Source organism: Urtica dioica, chromosome 1, assembly GCF_054948205.1.
Source record: "Urtica dioica subsp. dioica isolate 48M chromosome 1, U.dioica_male_clone48M_v1_H2, whole genome shotgun sequence".
NCBI lineage: Eukaryota > Viridiplantae > Streptophyta > Magnoliopsida > Rosales > Urticaceae > Urtica > Urtica dioica.
In genome coordinates, this window is record NC_142756.1 from 7,401,189 (window position 1) to 7,424,571 (window position 23,383).

Genomic DNA, 23,383 nt, shown 5'->3' on the forward strand with positions numbered 1-23,383 from the left:
GGTCCGATTTTGGCAAACAAATATTCAATTTTATAGCCCTCGTTACGAGAAATCCGTATCACTTGGAATTATTAAATTCCGATGAGTGGAGCCCACTCAAAATGTTGCAACAAATCAGCCATACACATGTTTAATTCCAATAGTACATATGATTGAGCTTACTTCACTTGAGTAAGGAACATTTTTCATATGTAACCTTTATTAGATGCAATCTTGGAACAATTCAATCTAAGCTAGAAGAGTTGTTTGACTCGTAACTAATTTGGCCATAAGATAAAGGTTTGGATCAATATTCTTTTCAGACTTTAAGTGATTTAAGCTCAAAAATGATTTTCAACTTATTTCTAGACAAGTTTTAGATTCTTAAGCGTGTTTACTCAACACTCAACATATTCTTTTACTTTTATAATTTAAAAAGCTCATGAACTCATACGAGAATAAAATTTTAGATTCAAAAGTCTTCAAACATATTTCGAGCTCCATCACGCCGTCCAGGATTATTAAGGAACAAAAATCTTCAGTTCTTGTTAAGAAAACATTTTGTTGAATATCACCCAATTTACTGCTATTTTTTTTAAAAATAAAATAAAAAATGTATAATTTATAATATTTTAATTAATGTGACCTATTAACTTAAGAAAAATGAAAAGCTTCTGCATAGAGGTTGACTGCAACGGTGTCGGAGCGGGAAATTGCAACCAGAGAGGTAAATTTTAATAATAAAATTTTAGAGAGGGAAATTTAAAAAAGTCATATAATTTTAAAGCTAAAATTATAAAATCCCAAATATATATTGAAAAAGATTACAGTTATCGTAGATCAGTAAATCCCATGCTCAGCCACTGATTGCAGAAGGTTCGGCGAGTTATTGTAGAGCAGTGAAACTGAAAGCTACGAATGAAAACGATGAGAAAGAAAACCGCAATGAAGAAAGACGGCGGTGAGGGACGCCATAGCAGAGACGACGGCGTCGGAGGAGGAGAGAGACGGCGTCGCTGGAAACGGGAGGTTAGTGTAATGAAACCCTAAATGAAATCAACCTGGACCGACTATACTAGTCCGACTATATTGCGCGTGTTTTTAGCATAGATTGTTTATATGAGCGATGGAATTTTCGACGCCAAATCGTCACGTCGCTGATAATCCACTTTTGTCGTAGTGTTCGTAGCAGAAAATAAAAACGAATGGAGGGTCGAATTTATTTGCTGAGGTTTCGGATTTCGGCTTCTGACTCTCTCTCTCTCTCTCTCTCTCTCTCTCAATGGCTTCTCTAATTTTAGTATCTCCGTTTTGCCACAAACAAGTCAAGCAACAAAACGAGAAACCCACCACAAACTGATATCCGCAGAGTCTCTTACACAAACATAAAAAATAAAAGAAAATTAATCAAAAAAATTCCACCTTGGGCGGTGGAACGTAACAGCCTAGGTTGTTCATGTTCATTGATTCCACTTTTACCGTGCAAAACCTCTTTCGGGTTCATTTAGTTTCTCATTCTTGATCAAGATAAAGAAAAGTGGAAGAGAAGAACCGTCACAGTTTGGGCTTTCATTACTTTGTTTTCTGGGTTTCTCTGTGTTTCTGCGTGTGTTCTTTTTTTATTTTTTATTTATTTTGGTTTTAGTTTTACGTGGGACGATGAATAGCGAGATTCTCAGATTATGGGCATTTGTGTTTGGAGTCTTGGCAACTGGGGTTCTTTCAAAGACCAATCCGTCGGATGGTATGGAAATTCAATCTTCTGATTACATAGTTCTTGTCGATCGAGTTTATATGTGCGTGTGCGAGAGATACCGAATTTGCATTTTGATCAAACTAGCTAAATTAGGGAGATATTAATCCTTCCAAACTTAAGTATGGTCTGTGTTATACAGAGACGTCATTGTGAACATCGAATTCTATGTAATGTTATTTAGCACAAAAAAAGAAGTTGTAATGCAATTACTTTATGTATAGCTGGATGTAGAGATGTTAAAATAAAAGATAAAATTTTCAATTGGATTGTAAATCCTTTATGAATACTCAAATTTAGTTAAGATGTCTTTTGGTAGATACTTGACATGTACTAAAAATCAGCGAATATATCAAACCTTATTGTTTCCAAATCTTGGTTTAGAGAATTGTATTTTTGGTGGACTGGATAGTATGGACCACATTCAAGTTCGAAGGGCTTTCGAGCCGTCGAAGGAAAAAGGCCTTTGCTTACAAAGCAAACAAGACAGAAAGGTTATGGTTATGAACTTCGTAAAAATGTTCAAACCCAGTCAAAACAAATAAATAAACCGAATGAAAGCAGATGCTTATTGATAGTTATTAGGATGAATATTTATGTCTTATGGTAAATTTCTTGATTTAATGTTTGCTTACCTTTTATTGCAGTCTCTGCTCTTAATGTGATGTATAGTAGCTTGAACTCTCCTAAACTAAGTGGCTGGAAGTCAAGCGGAGGCGATCCGTGTGGTGATTCGTGGGAAGGAATAAAATGCTCCGACTCCGCTGTCACTGAAATGTAATAAAATAAATCCGTGCCTTGATTTGGAGACACATGTATAATGAAATTCCAAGTTTTGAAGTACTTATTCTAGCCAGTGACAATTTTTTGCAGAAATTTATCCAACCTTGGACTAAGCGGATCAATGGGCTACCAGTTGGCGAGTCTCACATCCGTCACTAACTTGTGAGTTATATTATTCACTTCAGTCCGTCATCATTGGAATGAGATGCTAAAATGGAGGTTTTTTGGTTTGTGATAGTACAGTGACTTGAGCAAGAACAAGATCAAGGGTGATATACCTTATCAACTTCCTCCTAATGCACAGTACATGTAAGTTTGATCAAAATTTGGGCTTGTAAAACTCGCTGTGACTCTATAATCACCTTGATACTTATCCTTTAATACATGATTAATTGCTTAGAAAGAACCTTTCATATTTTTATTAATGCTGCAATTCACATTATGCAGAGATCTGTCAGAAAACAGCTTCACGAATAACGTGCCGTACTCATTCTCTCAGATGACGGAACTCGAATACCTGTGAGAATATGTCTTTGAAGTTGGTTTGGTGTATATATATCATTGAAAGAAGTAATTCTCATTTTGTTTGGAATTTTCTGTTCTATATGCAGGAATATTGCTCATAACCAGCTCAATGGACAGTTGAATGACATGTTTGACAAACTATCTAAACTTAAAGAAATGTGATTTTCTAATTTTCCTCTGCAATCCATACCCTTCTCTTTATCTTTTCTTGGCATGACTTCCAAGTGAAGTTTTATTTTGTTTTTCCGCTTCTACATCAAGCGCGTAATTTTCAACAATGACTATCCCTCTATTATGTCTTCACACTTTTCTCTTCAAAGTATTTCCATACATTCATTTTGTCTGCTAAAGAGGCTTTATTCATTTTCAGCTTCAATTGCTTATACTATGGCTTCTTCTCCTTTACCGCCTTTTTCCCCCAAATTACATTCTTGCTTATATAGGTGAAATTTTGTTTGAAATGGCAGAGATCTTTCTCAAAATTCACTGACAGGCAATCTACCTCAGAGTTTTGGGAAACTGTCAAGCCTCGAAAAATTGTAAGAAAAAAACAAATAAAATGGAGATTCAGGACGCTCACAAAATATCGTCCACTGAAACTCGTGTACGTGTGCAGGCATTTGCAGGACAACAAATTCACCGGTCCAATAAATGTCCTTGCCAATCTTCCCCTTTACGATCTGTAAGTTGAATTAGGGTTATCTGATAAAAAAAAATTAAATGAAAATTCATGAAACCACTAATTTATTTTAAATTTTACTTCAGGAATATTGAAAACAATGACTTCTCTGGATGGATCCCGTCCGCGTTGAAGGGAATAAGAAAATTGAAGTCAGAATTTCTCTTAATCTTATTTCCTGATTAAAAATGATACCTTTTATTTTATTAATATATTTTTTTATGAACATGAAGGAGTGGAGGAAATTCATGGTCATCCGGGCCAGCTCCACCTTCATATGCAGGCGATTCCGACGAAAAAAAATCACAAGCGCAAGGCATGAAATCTGTTGTCACTGGAATAACCATAGCTGGAATAGCTCTAGCCATACTGTTCTTGCTTGTGGTTTTGATAGCTTTATTCTCCAAAAGATCGTCTAGACATTCTTCGCATTTCTTTGACGAGGAGAGGTTCAGCCGCCAAAAATCTTTCTCTCTCGCATCTCAGGAGCTACCAAAAGTTCTGAGGTCTGAGATATGCCACGACTACAAAGGTACCATAACTACATTTCCCTAAATATATCTAAAAATGTTACTAAAACGAGTTTTTTTTTTTGGGGATAATTTTTCTTTTCGTAGATCTTAGGTCGTCGTCCAGTTCGTTTGATGTTACGTCGTTTCAAAGATCATCTTCGGCTGCCAGTGGTAAGCCTGGAGCTCCTTCCAGAAAGCAATCATTAAGCGAAACAGAGTTTGTGAACCGACTGAATGCCGGGCGAAGCATGTCTAGTCATGCCACGCCTTTCCTCTTGGGAGACTTGCAGACCGCTACTGCTAATTTCGCTTCGGGCCGACTCATCGGCCATGGAACGATTGGCCGTGTTTATCGGGCAAAATTTACAGATGGAAAGGTCTTTTTTTTTTTTTTTTCAAATTCTCAAGTTTTCTCTAAATCATATTGCACTTTTCTGTTGTCAGTATTTGATTTCAGTAAAGATTAAGAAATTTGATCTAATCAAATGTTCAGGTGTTGGCAGTAAAAAAAATCGATTCCTCGCTTTTTAAAGGTGGAAGACCAGATGAGTTTTCGGACATTGTTGCTAAAATCTCAAAGCTTCGCCATCCAAACATTGCGGAGATTGTTGGGTATTGTTCGGAGCTAGGGCATAATATGATAGTTCAGGAGTATTTCAGAAACGGCTCACTTCACGAGTTCTTGCATATGTCAGACGAGTATAGCCGACCACTGACTTGGAATACAAGAGTCAGAATCGCTTTAGGAACAGCTCGGGCTGTTGAGTAAGCAATAATTTTGCTCTGCCAAACAATCCTCTAGTCAGATCATACCATGTTTTTTTTTACTCATTATAATGTTTCAATTATCATCCAGGTATCTCCACGAGATTTGTTCTCCATCAGTTATACACAAGAATATCAAATCGTCGAACATTTTACTCGACGCGGAATTGAATCCCCACCTCTCGGACTGTGGCTTGGGAATTTTCCACCAGGTGATCCTTCGCAACAAATCTCGCACTGTTCTTAATCACGAAAAGGGTGATTGTATGCTTACTTATCGAGTAGAGAACTATAGCTCTTTGAATCAACAATGCACAATGGAAATCTTCCTTTCTTCTCTCGCGTTCCTTCTTTTCTCGCGTTAATCTTTTCTCTCTCTCTCTCTCTCTGTCTCTCTCACTCAGCGGACTAGTCAAAACCTCGGCATTGGATACAATGCACCAGAGTGTACAAGGCCAACAGCGTATACACAGAAAAGCGATGTTTACAGTTTTGGGGTTGTCATGTTGGAATTGTTGACGGGTCGTATGCCTTTGGACAGGCATGTTCTCCCGAATCATCATTGATTTTTTTTTTTAATTTTTTTATATTATATATATTGTACATATTACCTCGTTACTGATTACTGTTAAGTTGCGTAATCTTTTAGCTCAAAGCCCAAACCAGAACAGTGCCTTGTGGTGTGGGCTACCCCACAACTTCACGACGGCGATGCCTTGGAAAGTATGGCGGATCCTGCTCTGCGTGGACTATACCCTCACAAGTCTCTTGCCCGATTTGCTGACACAATTGCCCTTTGTGTTCAGGTCAGAACTAGTTCCCAATTACTACTGTGATACCCTGCTATAAAGTTTTTGATAATACCAGAGGAATAAAATTACACCAATACAGAGCCTTAAAAATATATACTAGAATACAAGAATCACGAATCTTGTTCCATTAGATAAATTATTTATTTGGGCTCTCTAGATATGAAAACTCAAGTTTTTGTCATATACCTAACTTTTGGTAAAGTTTAAGTAAATAGCCACGAAATATTATTTATAAAGCTAAAAAAACATTAATAGTTATAAATATTAGTTAATAATTGTAAATAACCAAGATATAAATGGAATGCTAAAAACGTAACAATAATTTGTATATTATGATATACTATGACTAATCACGACAGAGGTCTTTTAGAAGTTGTATGCAGAGTTTAGATTATAAATCTAATTTTCGAACAAGATAATTACGTAACAATAATTTTGAAAATAGCCATCCACCACTCTCGACTCCTATAGCTGCTTAAAGCTTTGAATGTATTTGAAGCGTTGCTAGAGAAATAGCACAAAATTCTATACCTGAGAGAAAAACGAAAGCGAAAGAGATTTAGTTTGCAGATCTAACTAATCTGATATTTTTGTTTTTGCGCATATGATTTATACAACAGAAGGAGCCTGATTTCCGGCCGGCTATGTCAGAGATAGTGCAAGCATTGATGCGATTAGTGCAACGCTCGAGCATTAACAAGAGAGGAGATCATGGAGTTTCTGGTCAGCTAGATGATAATGAATTTTAGCTTTTATGATAACCAGTTCAGTTGTTGACAATATTATATTTTTCTTTTATACAATAGGCCTTTGACTATTTGGAACCTTGTAATCGATGTTATAACATAAAGGCAACACTACTAGGGAAAAAAAAAAAGTTCTACACGACACGAACAAGCGCAACAGGGGTATTCTTTGGTTTGGCAACAAATAAAATAAGCCCTTTTACTGTTTTTTTATATAAAAAAATAAGGTTGTTTACTTTTTATATACTTAATAGTGATGTTAGTAAGATAATTATCCAAATAGAAATTCCGTAGAGTATATAATGTTGCCTGAAATTTGATGTAGTTTGAAAAAAAAAAGAATAAAGAAAAAAAAAGTTTTTTCCGGTGAAAAATCCAAAACAAAAATAAAAATAAAAATAAATCTTGGATTTTCATATACATATAATAAAGTATAAAACTAAAGAATAATGACTTACCAATAAGAAAATAAGAAAAATCTTCCTGAAATCTCCAATAATTTGAATCTTAGAGAACGGGAGAGATTAAGTTCTGTAGGTTTTAAGTTTGCTTTCCTAATGATATATTGGTAAAAATGTTCGTACTAGTAAAATTTTAGATAGTATTGACTTGTAAACCGAATTGGACCCATTTTCACATTTAGAACATCAAATTTATTTCTCTCTCTAACAAATTGTAAAATATTTTATTGATGTAATATACGACCATCTTCTTTCCCTTTTAATATTTTATATGCTGTAATTTTACTAAAAAAAAATACATGAGAAATAAATGAGGGTGTCGTGGGGGGACTGAAGCAAATGGTCCCTGAACTTTAATAAATTGATGTAATTACTAGTAGATAAATAAAAAACATAGCAAACATGAGAAAGAAGAGTACAATACCAAATTTCACTAACACCTAAATAAAAAAAGAAAATTTTATTAAAACTCACACACAAAATCATCAAAGAAGTTACATGAGCAAATAAAATAAATGAGCCATAGTATTTATATTGGTTGTTATATCAATAAAGTACAACCATTTTAAAAGCAAAAAAAAAAAAAAAAAAACATACTTAAAAAAAAAAAACGGACAAAATATTGGTTGTCTTAACTACCAACGTGCATGATCTACATATGCGGAATGGCTTCAACAAACTAATATATTAACAATGCATTTCATCTACTTCCCTGCTTACTAATTTTTTTTTCTACACATTACTTCACCGGAGCCCAATTTCATTTATTCATCTTCGCACATTGCTATGCACCCATATGGTTGGCTATTGGCCATGACGCCATTTCTCCTCTTGGCCAATCACGTTGTAGCTGTTCATTTTATTAAAAAAAATAATTTATCAGTTCCCCAACCGAAAAAATAAATTTAATTTATTCTTTAAGTTAATTTGATTTATTATTTAGTTAATTAATTTATTGTGAATCTAATGAGATATTTTTTAATAAATTAAAACTTTATCTATTTTTCAAAAAGAGATTAGGCTATTGGACTACTAATCTAGTTGTCCAAAAAATAATGAAAATAGTCTCCAGTAGCCGTTTTTCATAATTTTTTTTTTTTTAAAAATGACACATATATACCATGTGTTTTAGTGAACTGTCGAGTTCATCATTTAATTTTAAAAAATGTTGAGTTTGTACTCTCTATTTAATTAAAATGATGAAATTATACCATAAAATAGACAACGGAGCTATGAATCTTTCTTTTATTGACTTTTCATTGATGTTCTATTATATAAGAAATCGAATCGAACCCAAACTACTACCCTAACCCTCAAATTCAATCTTAAATTAAAAATAGCTCTAAATCGAAATAGACGAATAAAAATCGTACCTCCCAAGAGATGGATTCCTTTCATGTTTGAATTGCAACTCCGAGTCTTAGATTCCCTGCTCGAATCAGTGATTTTGATAACCTATCGATTGTCGATTTTTACCCCTTTCTTTGATATGTATTTTCCATGATTTATAGACATTGTTTTTTTTCGTTCTTAAATAAATTACATATAGAGCGCGAATGAATAAGTGTAAAATAGGGTTTACATACATATATATTAGAGTCAATATCAATAAAAAGTTAATCAAAAGAAGATTCGTGGTCCAATTTTCTATTTTAGGGTATAATTTTGTCATTTTAATTAAACAGCAGGTACAAACTCGACATTTTTTAAAATCAAACGTTAAACGACATTTAACTAAAACACATGTATTGATACGTTATATATATATATATATATATATATATATATATATATATATATATATATATATATATATATATATATATACACACGCATGCATGGGATAATATATAAATTATGATCATTTAAAATATATATATTTTTTACCTAGGTCTGGGTTCTAATTTCGTAACTAATAACTACTTATTGATTGATGACTTTGTCAATAAATAAACTTGTTTATTTTAGTGCAAGTTGTGTGGAAAGATGTCGGTCGTTATGCTTCTACTTCTGGTGTGACATCTTTCCTCCTGTGTGCAGACTTTATTTAAGGAAAGTTTCCAGTATTGACAGATTGCTTCACTGGTGACTTGATTATGAGATATTGCCTCGCTGCTGACTTCATTATAAGATATTTGCCTCGCTGGTGACTTGATTATGTGATATTCGTTTGAGGCTGGGTAAGGAAACCCTAGATTTACTTCCAGGCTTGTGAAGCTGCTATAAAAGCCATGCGTTCCCCCTTAGCAGCCTTGACGCTTTTGATAAAACACTTAGAGCTCTTAGACGTGCAAGACCGACGGACTGGGAGGCTTTGTGTTTTGTTGATCGCGGTGTATTCTCTCAAACACTATTCCACAAAGATTGAGTGTCTGTGAGAGTTGGGTTTTGTGTTCGCGTGATTGAAGGTTCACGAACAGCTGAAGACTGAAGGTCATCCGAGCCAGGCGGTTGCTTGAAGGGTGGAATTGAGACGGAGCTCAAATTCAGGGGGAGTCCCTGACTAGGTGTTCACTAGTGGTAATAGTCTCTAGGTTTTTATTGATTTGATGATTGTAATCATATATAAACCTTGTGTGTACTATTGACTACAAGATAGTGAAATCCTTTCCACTGGCAGAGTGCCCCCAGACGTAGGTGTGTTTCACCGAACTGGGTAACCATATCGTGTGTACTTTGTTTTTGCACTGTTTGTTGTTTATCCATAATCTGTGTTCAAGCAAGTTGTCGGACACATTGTCAATACATTGTGTGCGACATCTTGTCTTCGCAACTAATCAAAATTTCAATTGGTATCAGAGCGGGTCCCATCTTGGTTCCAACACTCGGAGTGGTAGCCCACGGAGTGGTGGCCCACGGAGTGGTGGCTTGGACCCAAAGGGGGTGCCAACCGTGACCAACGTGGCCGTGACCAACATGGCCGTGACCAACGAGGACGTTGGTTCTTCAAGCGTGGGGTATTGTTACGATCCTAGTTGACTCTCACATTGTTAAGTATGATATTGACATGTGAGAGTCCCACATTGCTAAAGTATGGGCTTGGCATGTGGGTTTATAACCTCTTGGGCACCCTCTCCCTAATAGCTAGCTTTTGAGGATGAGTTCTACCCAAAGGGTTGTATCAATTGGTAGGCGCTCATGCGGGCTTTCCAGTAACCATAGTTGGTTCCATCGAGTACTGGAGGGCGATTGACTGAACCTCCCTCTCTGAAACTATCCATATCTGGTAATCAGAAAAAAAACAGGAAACCACCAAAAGATCTAGGTGCCTGCTCTGAGTAACTCTCGTGCACTTAATGCCATTTTTAACGGAGTTGATAAAAATGTTTTCAGGCTTATAAACACCTGCACTAGTGCCAAAGAGGCCTGGGAAATTCTTGCCGTTGCCTATGAGGGAACCACAAAAGTCTGTGAGCAGAAACTACAGTATCTCACAACTAACTTTGAAGCCCTCACTATGCTTGAAGATGAATCAGTTGCTGAATTCAACGTTCGCATCCGAGACCTTGGCAATGAATCCTACTCTCTCGGGAAACCCATGACCGATGAAGATCTTGTTCGAAAAACGCTGAGGGCTTTAAGCCCAAGATTCAAAATGAAGATCACGGCCATTGAAGAAGTCCATGACCTGAAAACGCTAAAGTTTGACGAACTCATGGGATCCCTCATGACTTTTGAGCTTTCTCTGCCCAAGATGGAGAAGAAATACAAAGGAATGGCCCTCAAAAGCTCTATTCATGAACAAAAGGAACATGTATACTCGGATTCTGACAATGATATTACTATAGCTATGCTGGCAAAAAATTATAGCAGGGTTATGAAGAGACTCAATCAGATGAATGATAAAAATGTCTCGCAAGATGTCAAGGACAATTTCCAACAAAGATTCTAGAAGAATATTAACCCTCACGGGAATGGTAAAAGTGGTGAACGCTCCGGAAAAGGGAAAGGTATTCAGTGTCATGAATGTGAAGGTTTCGGACATATTCAGAAGGAGCATCCCAACTTCATAAAGAAACAGAAAAAAGGTACAACGCTACTCTATCGGATGAAGAAGATGAAGATAGCGACTCCGACCAGATAAGTAACTTTGTGGCCTTTACTGCCTCTATCCATACTCATGAATCTAATAATGAATTTGGTGAATGCTCTCAGAAATTTGTTCTAGATGAAAAACTATCTGACGATGCCATGAATGATGCATACAGTACTCTGCACACCAAATGGGTTGAGGAATCCCAGATTCTCGATAAACAGAGTGCTCTTATCCTCACTCTGACTGAAGACAAGCAAGGCGCCTAAAAACCATTGTAGATCTGAAAAAGGAAGTCAGTCGGCTGAATGGATAACTAGATCAGATGGCTAAATCAGTCAGGATGCTGAACTCCGGGACTGACAGTCTTGACAAAATCCTCACCATTGGTAAATCTGCAAAGAACATGAAGGGGTTTGGATATACTCATGGTGCTTCATCATCCCACACCACTTTTGTTCCCCAAAAGCATGCTAGCCATATGTCACGAAACATGCCTCAACCATCTGGTAATGACAAGTTTCAAGATCTACATCAGCAACATCCCTCTGGACCAACCAGGTCACTTGTCAACAGACCTCATTGGGTCTGCCATTGTTGTGGTAGAAATGGCCATATTCGACCTTTTTGCTATCGATTATACGGGAGAAATGTCCGTCAGCAAAAGTTCGTTCACAGAAACACCCTTCCTCGCCGACAACCTTCTACTCGGTTGGAATGGAGAGTAAAAGACACGTCCTACCATCCCAATATTGCTTACACATCTCTGAGTGCGTCCATCGGGAGTGACTGGTACTTCGATAGTGGTTGCTCTCGCCACATGACAGGTGATCATACCTTCCCGACCAACATGAAACTTTACTCTAACTGTCATGTTACCTTTGGAGATGGAGTGAAAGCCAAAATTATGGGTAAAGGTCAGCTAAACTATCCTGGTATGTCTTGCTTGACTGAGGCTTTGCTGGTAGAAGGTCTTACTGCTAATCTTATCAGTATTAGTCAGCTTTGTGATATGAATTTACGTGTCAATTTTACTAGTGATAAGTGTGTGGTGGTAAATGAGGAACAAGATGAACTGATGCGAGGAACCAGATCTCGTGACAACTGCTACATGTGGTCTCCCGTTCAAAACACTCAGACCAACAACTGTCTCATGACCAAGGTTGACGAAACCAAGCTGTGGCATCAAAAACTTGGTCACTTGAATCTCAGGAGCATGCAGAAAATTATTTCTGAGAAAGCCATTATCGGTGTCCCCAATCTAAAGATTGTTGAAGAAAGAATATGTGGTGAATGCCAGATTGGGAAACAGGTCAAGAAGTCTCACAAGATGGTGCAACATCTTACCACATCTCGTGTTCTGGAACTTCTCCACATGGATCTGATGGGACAGATGCAGGTCGAGAGTCTTGGAGGGAAGAGATACGTGTTTGTGTGTGTGGATGACTACTCCAGGTATACTTGGGTTGATTTTATTCATGAGAAATCTAACACTTTTGCTGTTTTTGAAGCCTTATGCAAGAAGGTTCAAAGAGAAAAAGGAGAAAGCATCGGCAAAGTGATCAGAATTCAGAGTGATCATGGGAGAGAATTTGAGAATATGAGCTTTGCTAAGTTTTGTACTGCAGAAGGAATAGCCCATGAATTCTCTGCTCCCATCACACCGCAACAAAATGGAATTTTTGGAAGGAAAAATCGAACCCTTCAAGAAATGGCCAGAGTGATGATATTGGCCAAAGATATTCCAGCACATTTCTGGGCTGAAGCTCTCAATACTGCTTGCCATATTCATAATAGAGTTACTATTCGTCCAGGTACTTCCATCACTCACTATGAAATATGGACGGGGAGAAAGCCAAATGTGAAATACTTCCATGTCTTTGGTTCTGTTTGTTATATCCTTGTTGACAGGGATCCTCGACGTAAATTTGACCCTAAAAGTGATGAAGGTATATTTCTTGGGTACTCTAAAAATAGTCGGGCCTATCGTGTCTTTAACAAACGCACTAAGGCTATGATGGAATCCATAAATGTGGTGGTAAACGATGATCATGATGTTACTAACAGTACTAATGATGAAGATGAAGTTTTTCCTAGTGACACAGATGTCAGGATAGTTGCTGAGAACTCGTTGGACGACATCTCCTCTGGAAGCCCTAATGTCAGGACAGATGCTGATGACAAAGTGAGCGACATTGTTCCGGATGAAGGGACTCCTCCTGTGACTGAACAAAGAATTCCTTCCAGAAGAATTCAGAAAAATCATCCTGCTTATGAGGTGATTGGCGAAATCAATGAAAGAGTGAGGACTCGCCCAAAACCTCCTGTAAACTATCGAGAGATGATTAGTAATCTCTGCTTTGTCTCTAAGATTGAACCTAAGAATGTAAATAAGGCTATTGATGATGAATACTAGGTTAATGCTATGCAAGAGGAATTTGTTCAGTTTGAAAGAAATGAAGTCTAGGAGCTAGTTCCTAAACCCGACAATGTGAATGTCATTGGAACTAAGTGGATTTTTAAAAATAAATATGATGAGCATGGCAATATAACTCGAAACAAAGCTAGACTTATGGCGCAGGGTTATACACAGGTGGAAGGCGTAGACTTTGATGAAACCTTTGCCCCTATTGCAAGACTTGAAGCCATCAGACTCTTACTTGGCATCTCCTGTCATCTACACTTCAAACTTTTCTAGATGGATGTTAAAAGTGTCTTTCTCAATGGGTACTTGAATGAGGAAGTCTATGTGGTCCAACCTAAAGGCTTTGTAGATCTCAGCTTACCACAACATGTCTACAAACTCAGAAAAACTCTCTACGGCCTTAAGCAGGCTCCTCGGGCATGGTTATACCAGAGGTGGCATTGATAAAACCTTGTTCATAAAGAAAGAGGATGGCAACCTCATGATAGCTCAAATCTATGTTGATGATATCGTCTTTGGAGGAATGTCGAACAAGATGGTGGATCTTTTTGTTCGACAAATGAAGTCTGAATTTGAAATGAGTATGGTTGGTGAGCTTAATTATTTTATGGGCTTTCAGATCAGGCAAATGAATGATTGTATTTTTATCTCCCAAAGTAAGTATGCTAAAAACTTAGTGAAGAAGTTTGGCTTGGAAAAATCCTCTCACAAACGGACTCCCGCCGCTACTCATATTAAACTTACTAAGGATGAACATGGAGAATCTGTTGATCAAAGCCTCTACAAGAGTATCATTGGTAGTCTCCTATACCTCACTGCTAGCCAACCAGACATAGCCTACTCTGTAGGTGTGTGTGCTCGATATCAAGCTAATCCCAAAGCTAGTCATCTGACTCAACCCAAGCGAATCATAAGGTACATCTCAGGAACTGCTAATTTTGGCCTCTTATATACTTATGATACCTCCTCTACGCTTGTGGGATACTATGATGCTGACTGGGCAGGTAGGACAGTCGATAGAAGAAGTACCTCTGGTGGATGTTTCTACCTTGGAAACAATCTCATCTCCTGGTTCAGCAAGAAGCAGAACTGCATCTCCTTATCCACAGCTGAGGCTGAATACATTGCTGCAGGGAGCAGTTGCACTCAGCTCCTTTGGATGAAACAGATGCTTGCTGAATATGATGTTGGACAAGATGTCATGACATTATTCTGCGACAATATTAGTGCCATCAACATCTCTAAGAATCCAGTTCAACACAGTAAGACCAAACATATTGAGATCAGACATCATTTCATTCGAGATCTTGTGGAAGATAAAAAGATCAAACTCGAATATATTCATACCGAAAAACAGCTCGCAGATATTTTCACTAAGGCTTTGGATGTTAACCGGTTTGAAAATCTCAGATCCTCCCTAGGATTGTGTGTGATTGAACAATAGCAATTACTGTTTTTCGGAGGGATTTTTGGTTTTATCCTCTGTGTTGTCAAAGCTGGTACCTCACTGATTTTTGTTCGCACATGTTTCGTGAAAGTTCTCTCATGGGCCCATTTTTCTGGTTGGCCCATTCGACTAAAGTGCCGGGCTAAAATGCCATTTGTTCTTCTCTTGGGCCGGTGGATGACCATGGCCCATTCCTTGCTACGATGTCGTATTACTCCTTGCCATGCTCTCCTACATGCAGACGGTTGCGTTTTCGAGATAAACTGGGAAGTTACCTTCTGCTTATTTCTAATTTTCTCGCATTTTTCTTCGCCCCTCTTTCACACTATTTCCCTTATTTGCGCTCTCACTCCTCTCGACGGTTATCTCTGTGACAGTTTTATTCGAATTCCTGACAAAATGGTTGGGACCAGAAGCGGGATCATTACTACCATTCCTCCCAAGAAAGAGAAAACCGCGATGAAGGCGAAAGATGTCAAATCTAAGGGGCTCGGGTTAGAGAGTAATAGACACGGGGTCCGGGTTCGAGGTTTGCGATCCAATAAACGCGTCGATGGTCAGGCCGGAGGTGCCCTGCTCAAGAATCCTTCTCTCTCAGCCGCACGAAATGCCCTACTCAAGAAAACCGCTCTCTCAATCACATACATTACCGGAGAAGTAAGCACCAGCAGTTCTTCTGAAGAAGGAAGAAAAGAAGACGCTACTCCTGAAGAAGAAATCCACACTGGTGGATCCCCCATTGAGAGCCCTCACAAGGTTGTGCAAGGTAGCCCTGATACCTCTCTTCCCCCTAATGAAAATCCTAGGGACAGTGATATGTTGGATTCGCTCCTCGGTGAACAAGAGCCTCCTCCAGTTGATGCCATTGGCGGCATTCTGGGTTTAAGTGGAGATGTCGCGAAAGATGTTCCAACATCTTCTTCTCTGAGTCAAGAGGGGAAAACTGATCAAGTTTAGGATGGTGGAGAAGATATTCTTGCATCTCTGAAAGAGAAGGTCCAAAAAGCTGACGACGTATGTATTGCCACTCTTCTGTCGGAGAAGAGAAAGAAGAAGAGAAAGCTGTTGGAAGAAAGTGCTCAGGCTGCTCTCATCCCTGCAAAGAAGTAGAAGAAGAAAGAAAAGATGGGCATGATAAAGAAGCGTGTAAAGAAGCCTGCTGAGACTCCTATGTCTCCTACTGACGAGGGCCATGAGTTTGAGGAAGAGGAACCTGTGATCTCTCTTGGGTTGGGAACCAAGAGATCGGTGGGAGGGCAAAAGCTCCCAAAGAATGTCCCTGCTGCCCCTATGGACAATGTCTCGTTCCATAAGGAAGATGATATCCTCAAATGGAGGTATGTGTATCATCGAGCCATTTTTCCTGAAAAGGAATTGTCTGCTGAGGCTCTCAAGATAGATGCCGTTATTGAGCTTTTGCACGACGCTGAGATGCTTAGGACTGTCTCAAGCATTGGAGTATACTATCCTGTTTTGGTAAAGGAATTCATCGTCAATCTCTCCTCGTCCTTCGATGCTCCTGATGATGCTGAATTCCGAAAGGTCTTCGTCAGAGGACATTGTTTTGAGATCTCTCCTTATGTCATCAACGAGTACCTTGGTCGTGGGAAGATCATTACTGCCGATAGAGTTCCCTCTCTGAACATCATCGCTCAAGAAATCACGGGTGACGAAACCAAGGTCTAGCCTTCCAAGGAGACTTTGTCATCTGCTGATCTCTCTGCCAAATATTCTATCCTCTATCGCATCGCCATCGCCAATTGGGCTCCCTCCTCACATGGGTCGAGTATCAAGGCGGATCTGGCTCGCCTAATCTACCAGATAGGTACCCGTTCCTCCTTTGATTTTGGTGATTTTGTCTTTGATCACTTGGCAAAGCATGCCAAGTCGTTTGCAGTGAAGCTCCCCATAGGTTTCCCTTCCCTCATCACTGGTATCCTGCTCAAGCAAAACAAGAACATTCTGCGAAGCACAGATGTGGTGGGAAAAAGACCTGGTGTTCTCAACTTCAGTCACAAATTGTTTGATGGGAAACATGCTCAAGATCTTGTCAGACCTTCTACCGAGACATCTGACATCTCAGGGAGCAAACTTCGTTTGGGGATAATGACAGAAGAAGTTCAGAGGATTGTGTTGAAAGAACTTCTTGAGGAGATTGAGACTCTTAAAAGGACTATCGAGACTCTCTCCAACAGGAAGTCCAAGTGCGAAGCTCTTGTTCGTGATCTCACTGCTCCTAGTTCAGCTACCGCTTCTCAGCCTGGCCAAGCCACTGTGTCTGATGTTTCTGATGCTGTTGAAGACTCTGAGGATGCTGACAAGTCTGAAGACGATGAAGAAGGCATTGGCAGTGACCGGGTTGATGTTCGTAACGATGGTGATTTGGTTTAAATCTCTCTCTCTCTCTCTGTTCAAGATCTGGTCTGTATTATACAACTTCTTTTCAGACTTCTTTATGTTTGGTTTGTGCTACAGTTCATCATATGTTTCAGACTATGTTAAGTTGGTGTGTAAAACCTGAACATCTTTCTTTTGATGGTTTATATAATGCTGTTTGTTCAAGTTCTCATCCTTTTCAGGCCGCTGTTTGTTTCTCCCTCTGTGTTGGTCGATCCTTGCCTTTGGTATTATTTTGAGGCAATCAGGGGGAGAGGTGTCATGAGGTCATTTATTTTGTCCTCTTCTCTGGTCATGACGCTTGTATGAGAACTGTTCCTAAAAGTGCTTGCCTAAAAAATAGCCAAAGGGGGAGATTGTTGATACGTTATATGTTGGCTTTATTTTTTAGTGCAAGTTGTGTGGAAAGATGTCGGTCGTTATGCTTCTACTTCTGGTGTGACATCTTTCCTCCTGTGTGCAGACTTTATTTCAGGCAAGTTTCCAGTATTGAAAGATTGCTTCGCTGGTGACTTGATTATGAGATATTTCCTCGCTGCTGACTTCATTATAAGATATTTGCCTCGTTGATGACTTGATTATGTGATATTTGTTTGAGGCTGGGTAAGGAAACCCTAGATTTACTTCTAGGCTTGTGAAGCTGCTATAAAAGCCATGCGCTCCCCCTTAGCAGCTTTGATGCTTTTGATAAAACACTTAGAGCTCTTAGACGTGCAAGACCGGCGGACTGTGAGGCTTTGTGTTTTGTTGATCGCGGTGTATTCTCTCAAACACTATTCCTCAAAGATTGAGTGTCTGTGAGAGTTGGGTTTTGTGTTCGCGTGATTGAAGATTCACGAACAGCTGAAGACTGAAGGTCATCCGAGCCAGGCGGTTGCTCGAAGGGTGGAATTGATACGGAGCTCAAATTCAGGGGGAGTCCCTGACTAGGTGTTCACTGGTGGTAATAGTCTCTAGGTTTTTATTGATTTGATGATTGTAATCATATATAAACCTTGCGTGTACTATTTACTACAAGATAGTGAAATCCTTTCCACTGGCAGAGTGCCCCCAGACGTAGGTGTGTTTCACCGAACTGGGTAAACATATCGTGTGTACTTTGTTTTTGCACTGTTTGTTGTTTATCCATTATCTGTGTTCAAGCAAGTTGTCGGACACATTGTCAATACATTGTGTGCGACATCTTGTCTTCGTAACTAATCAGAATTTCAACATGGTATGTATGTGTCATGTTCCCTAATTTTTTTTTCTTTCCAATATTAACCGTTGAACCTTTTATTTTTCATAAATAATTGTTTGATTTTTGAAGTGTCTATCTTCCTCTTACTAAATGTTAACCAGATTTTAATAACTGTTGACAAGATTTCAATAATTGTTAACCAGATTTTAATAATTGTTAACCAGATTTCAATAATTATTAATCAGATTTTAATATACCACTATTTTGAAATAGATTTCAATAATGGTTAACTAGATTACAATAATTGTTAACCGGATTTTAATATATCAGTATTTTGAATTATATTTCAATAACGGTTAACTATATTTCAATAACGGTTAATTAGTTCAATCCTCCAAGACAACAATCTGTGTCCATTATTTAATCTTTATAAGATTTCTTTGTATTATGAACTTAAATATTTCATATAATCAAATATATGAATTGTGTGAATGAGAAACTTGTGGAAAAAAAAATCCATTATTGGCCTATTTGTTACATTTTACACGTTGGCAATAGATTTGAACCAAGATGTCGAGGTAGGGCCTCGTTTGCTAGCAATAATTAAAAAGATAGATACCTCAATATATATTAAATTATGCACGTTGTCAATATATTTGAACCAAGACGTCGAGGTAGGGCCTCATTTGCTAGCAATAATTAAAAAGATATATACCTCAAAAAGAAAAAAAAAGGATAGATCGATGGATACAGGTTCATATGTTTGGAGAAGCCTGTGTTGGGGTAAAGAGCTCATTATCAGAGGCTCGAGATGGAGGATTGGAGATGGAGAGAACACGTCTGTGGTTTCCGACCGTTGGATTCCCCGGCCCCCGAACTTTATGCTCAGCGATGCTCCTCCTATCCCAGACGAGATGCGAGTTTCAGAACTCAGAGATGTCAGGGGAGCTTGGAATATCCCTCTCATTACTGCCATGTTCTCCCCCGAGGATGTGGATGCCATTCTTAGTATTCCGGAAAGCAGAGGCGGTGGACCGGATATGCTTAGGTGGCATTTCACAAAAGATGGGGAATATTCGGTTAAGAGTGGTTACAGGGTTGCCTTGGATTCGACTATCATAGAGGGTCCATCTTCTCCGTCCGGAAACAGGGAGTGGTGGAATAAGCTCTGGAGTCTTAAGATCCCGCCAAAGGTTAAGCATTTCGTTTGGCGTGTATGTAAAGGGAGGATCCCGACTCGTTCCTTACTACGTAAACGGCGTATCATTACTGAGACTCACTGCCCGGTTTGTGAATCCGAGGAGGAGACTATTTTTCATGCGATGTGGGATTGTACGTGGTCCAGGAAGATGTGGAAGGTTGGAGGTTTTAAAGACACCATCCGGATGGTTCAGGCCGGGGATATCATTGGATCTCTTCTTCTTGCCTCGACGGATCTTAAGGTATGTGATTTTGAATTCTTTCTTATTATTATGTGGGAAATTTGGAATCACAGGAATAATGTATGCTCGGGGAGGAAGGTGGGTTCTCCAGAAGGCCTTCTTGAATGGGCCGGGGGCTTTATTCACGACTACCGAGAAGCGTGTCTTGGGACTAAAGATGAGAAGTCCCGGCGGAAGCCAGAAGCTTGGGAGCCTCCTCCGGTTGATAAGGTCGCCATTTCTTCGGACGCAGCCCTTCGCGTAGAAGAGAGACAGATATGCCTTGGAATCGTGGCGAGGAATGATAGAGGAGAGATCCTTGGCTCGGAAATTAAGGTTCTCCATCTTGGTCTCTCTCCCCAGTTATCGGAAGCGTCGGCGATTTTTCAAGGTATGATCTTTGCTATGGATATGGGTTGGTCTCACATTATTATTCAATCGGACTGCCTCGAGGTGATCTCAGTCATCAAAAGATCAGTGATAAACACTACGGAGCTTGGTATAGTGATTAAAGACATTTTTTTACTTACGCCTAGTTTTGATAGTGTTATCTTTAATTTTCACCAGCGTGGTTGTAATAAGGTAGCTCATGTTCTTGCTAGCTATGCGCTTAATTTTGTTTCGGGCGCCAGGTGGTTGGGATCGGCCCCTCCCTCTGTGTGTCGGGAGGCCGAGAACGACCTACATGGTATTAGTCCATAATGTAACCACGGTATTCCTCCGCCACTTAAGTGAGGGTTTCTAATATATTTTACGTGGTGCTGCCCACGATTTCAAAAAAACAAAAAAGTATAACTACCGAAGAAATGAATAAAAAAAGTAGTGGATTATAAAATTTTAAACCAAAGAAAGAATTACAATTCATGTAGATATAAATGGCTAAAAAAAACTCTCCCATCTCACATAGCAATTGGGTTAATGTCTAGCATGTGTCAAGAGAAAATCCTATGCGCGTCACTAGCTCACTTTTTCTCTTTTTTTCAAGTGACGAGCGACCATAAATTGACTTTCTGACGAAGTAAGAGCTTCAATGCGAGGAACCCATGACCCTTCGGTCCACGTGTGATCATAAGGTATAGCCTTTGATCTCATCGCGTGGTTCTTAAGTGTTGATCTATTTTTCGGTCCAATGTTATAATTTTAATTTATTAAAACAACATACGTTTCCGTCATTCCCAAATCGGAAGAGATTGTTATTTTCTTTTGCTCAATAAATTATGGGAGGGAAAATATCATATGCATCCCCTCCGTTTAGTCGAAATGATGCAATTATTCTCACAGTTTTTAAAAATATCACATCTGTCCATTCAGATTACCACTTATATCATAGTTATATCATAAAACTCATTTATATATCAAATATATCCCTTAAACTAAAATTTTATTGACTTTAGAGTTTTGACTTATTTACCCTAAATGTTATTCACCTATTTATATTTTATTTTATGAAAAAAATATATTAATGAATACCTACCATTTTGTTATTCTCAAAGATAAGAAATATTTTAAAAAGATATAAAATTTAGTGTGGAGACGGAAGAAAATCGTATTGGGCACATTTCCTTTTTCTTCTTCATCAAACCCACAAAAGTCCAAGTTCATCGGTATCGTTTTATTGGGCCGTCGGAGCCAATCTCCAAGCTCATCTTAAAATGAAGGAGGATTTTTTTTTTTTTTTTTTATAAAATGAAAATAAATGGAGATATGTTTTTTTTTATAAAATGAAAAATAAATAGAAGATCATATTATTATTGGCATTTCATATGTTTTTTAATTATAAAGTCAATTACAAATTATGAAAAGGATCATATTTGATAAAATACATTTTTTTAGGGTATAAACATGTTATAAATAGTAATCTAAAGAAATACATGTGATATTTGTGAAAATTGTGGGAATAATCGCAACATTTTGATTAAACAATAATGATACATATGATATTTTTCCATAAATGATTTATTAACAGATCTTGCTCTGCTTGGACTCTACCCTCACAAATCGCTTGCCCGATTTGCTGACACAATCGCCCTTTGAATTCAGGTCAGAACTAGTACTCTCGCTCAACCCAATTACTTCGATACCATATTATATAGTTATTGATAATTCTGGGGAATAAAAATAGACCAATACAGGGCTTTAAGAGTAGCTATAGTAAAAGAAAAAAAAAAGTACTTCATTGATAATATACTCAGTGTTATGCCATTATTTCACACACAACGAAAATTGTAGTTATATTATATTTCCCCAAAAGAGAACAAAACGTACAGATAGCCTAGTGGTAATCGCTGGCTGGAGGATTGAAGTGGGTGGTCCCCGGATCGAATCTCGGCAGCTAACACGCAAGGATTTATTTTGCTTTCGCCACGTCATCCGCCTAACTCACACTTTCTCCTAATGGGCCTTGCTTCTGCGTGGGCCTCCTGCCTGGTGGATTTCCCTCTGAAACACCAATCTTCCCCCCAGGCGAGCTCGACCTCCAAGCCGGGCTTGACCACAAGGCGAGCTCGACCCCCCGGGCGAGCTCGATCTCCAGCCACGGTCGACCTCCAAGCCAGGCTCGTCCTCCAGCGAGCTCGACCTCCAGCCTGGTTCGACCTGCAGGCGAGCTCTAGCTCAAGGCGAGCTCGACTTCCAAACGAGCTCGACCTCCAAACGAGCTCGACCCCCAGGCGAGCTCGACCTCCAAGCCTTGAGCTCGACCTCCAGGCGAGCTTGGCCTCCAGGCGAGCTCGGCCTCGAGGCAGGCTCGACCTCGGCCTCACGAGCCCGGCCTCGGCCTCAGCTCGACCTCGGCCTCATGAGCTCGGCCTCGGCCTCAGCTCGACCTCGGCTTCGTGAGCTCGACCTCGGCCTCAGCTCGACCTCGGCTTCGTGAGCTCGACCTCGGCCTCAGCTCGACCTCGGCCTCATGAGTTCGGCCTCGGCCTCATGAGCTCGACCTCGGCCTCATGAGTTCCGCCTCGGCCTCATGAGCTCGACCTCGGCCTCATGAGTTCGGCCTCGGCCTCAGCTCGACCTCGGCATCATAAGTTCGGCCTCGGCCTCAGCTCGACCTCGGCCTCATGAGCTCGACCTCGGTCTCAGCTCGACCTCGGCCTCATGAGCTCGACCTCGGCCTCAGCTCGACATCGGCCTCATGAGCTCGACCTCGGCCTCATGAGTTCGGCCTCGGCCTCAGCTCGACCTCGGCCTCATGAGTTCGACCTCGGCCTCAGCTCGACCTCGGCCTCATGAGTTCGGCCTCGGCCTCATCTCGACCTCGGCCTCAGCTCGACATCGGCCTCATGAGCTCGACCTCGGACTCATTTCGGCCTCGGCCTCAGCTCGACCTCGGCCTCATGAGTTCGACCTCGCACTAGTACAAAAAACAGCATTGGGTGCGACTTTTTTCGCACCTAAAGGTCGAAAGTCGCACCCGTTGATACCTTTAGGTGCGACTTTAACAATACCAAAAGCCCCAAAACC

At 39.5% G+C, this 23,383-nt stretch overlaps 2 protein-coding genes across 3 annotated transcripts; both read left to right on the plus strand.

The window, feature by feature from the left end:
- The first annotated feature begins 864 nt into the window (after positions 1-864).
- LOC149406911 (protein STRUBBELIG-RECEPTOR FAMILY 5-like) lies at positions 865-6,712 on the plus strand. 2 transcript variants are annotated; one of them, XM_089609840.1, is made up of 17 exons: positions 996-1,008; positions 1,625-1,723; positions 2,380-2,509; positions 2,606-2,677; positions 2,759-2,824; positions 2,963-3,034; positions 3,127-3,198; positions 3,508-3,579; positions 3,657-3,722; positions 3,806-3,871; positions 3,953-4,251; positions 4,337-4,608; positions 4,725-4,996; positions 5,088-5,208; positions 5,401-5,537; positions 5,646-5,802; positions 6,429-6,712. In XM_089609840.1, the coding sequence occupies exons 2-17, from the start codon at positions 1,639-1,641 to the stop codon at positions 6,555-6,557; spliced, it is 2,088 nt and encodes a 695-aa protein (XP_089465966.1). In that variant the 5' UTR covers positions 996-1,008; positions 1,625-1,638; the 3' UTR covers positions 6,558-6,712. The 2 variants fall into 2 exon arrangements, with proteins under 2 accessions (XP_089465972.1, XP_089465966.1); XM_089609846.1 differs by lacking the exon at positions 1,625-1,723 and having other exon boundaries at positions 865-1,008.
- A 9,333-nt stretch (positions 6,713-16,045) lies between these two features.
- LOC149406912 (uncharacterized) lies at positions 16,046-17,311 on the plus strand. Its single transcript, XM_089617947.1, has 2 exons — positions 16,046-16,600; positions 16,799-17,311. Exons 1-2 carry the CDS (start codon positions 16,046-16,048, stop codon positions 17,309-17,311), a joined length of 1,068 nt encoding a protein of 355 aa, XP_089474073.1.
- Positions 17,312-23,383: the final 6,072 nt, after the last annotated feature.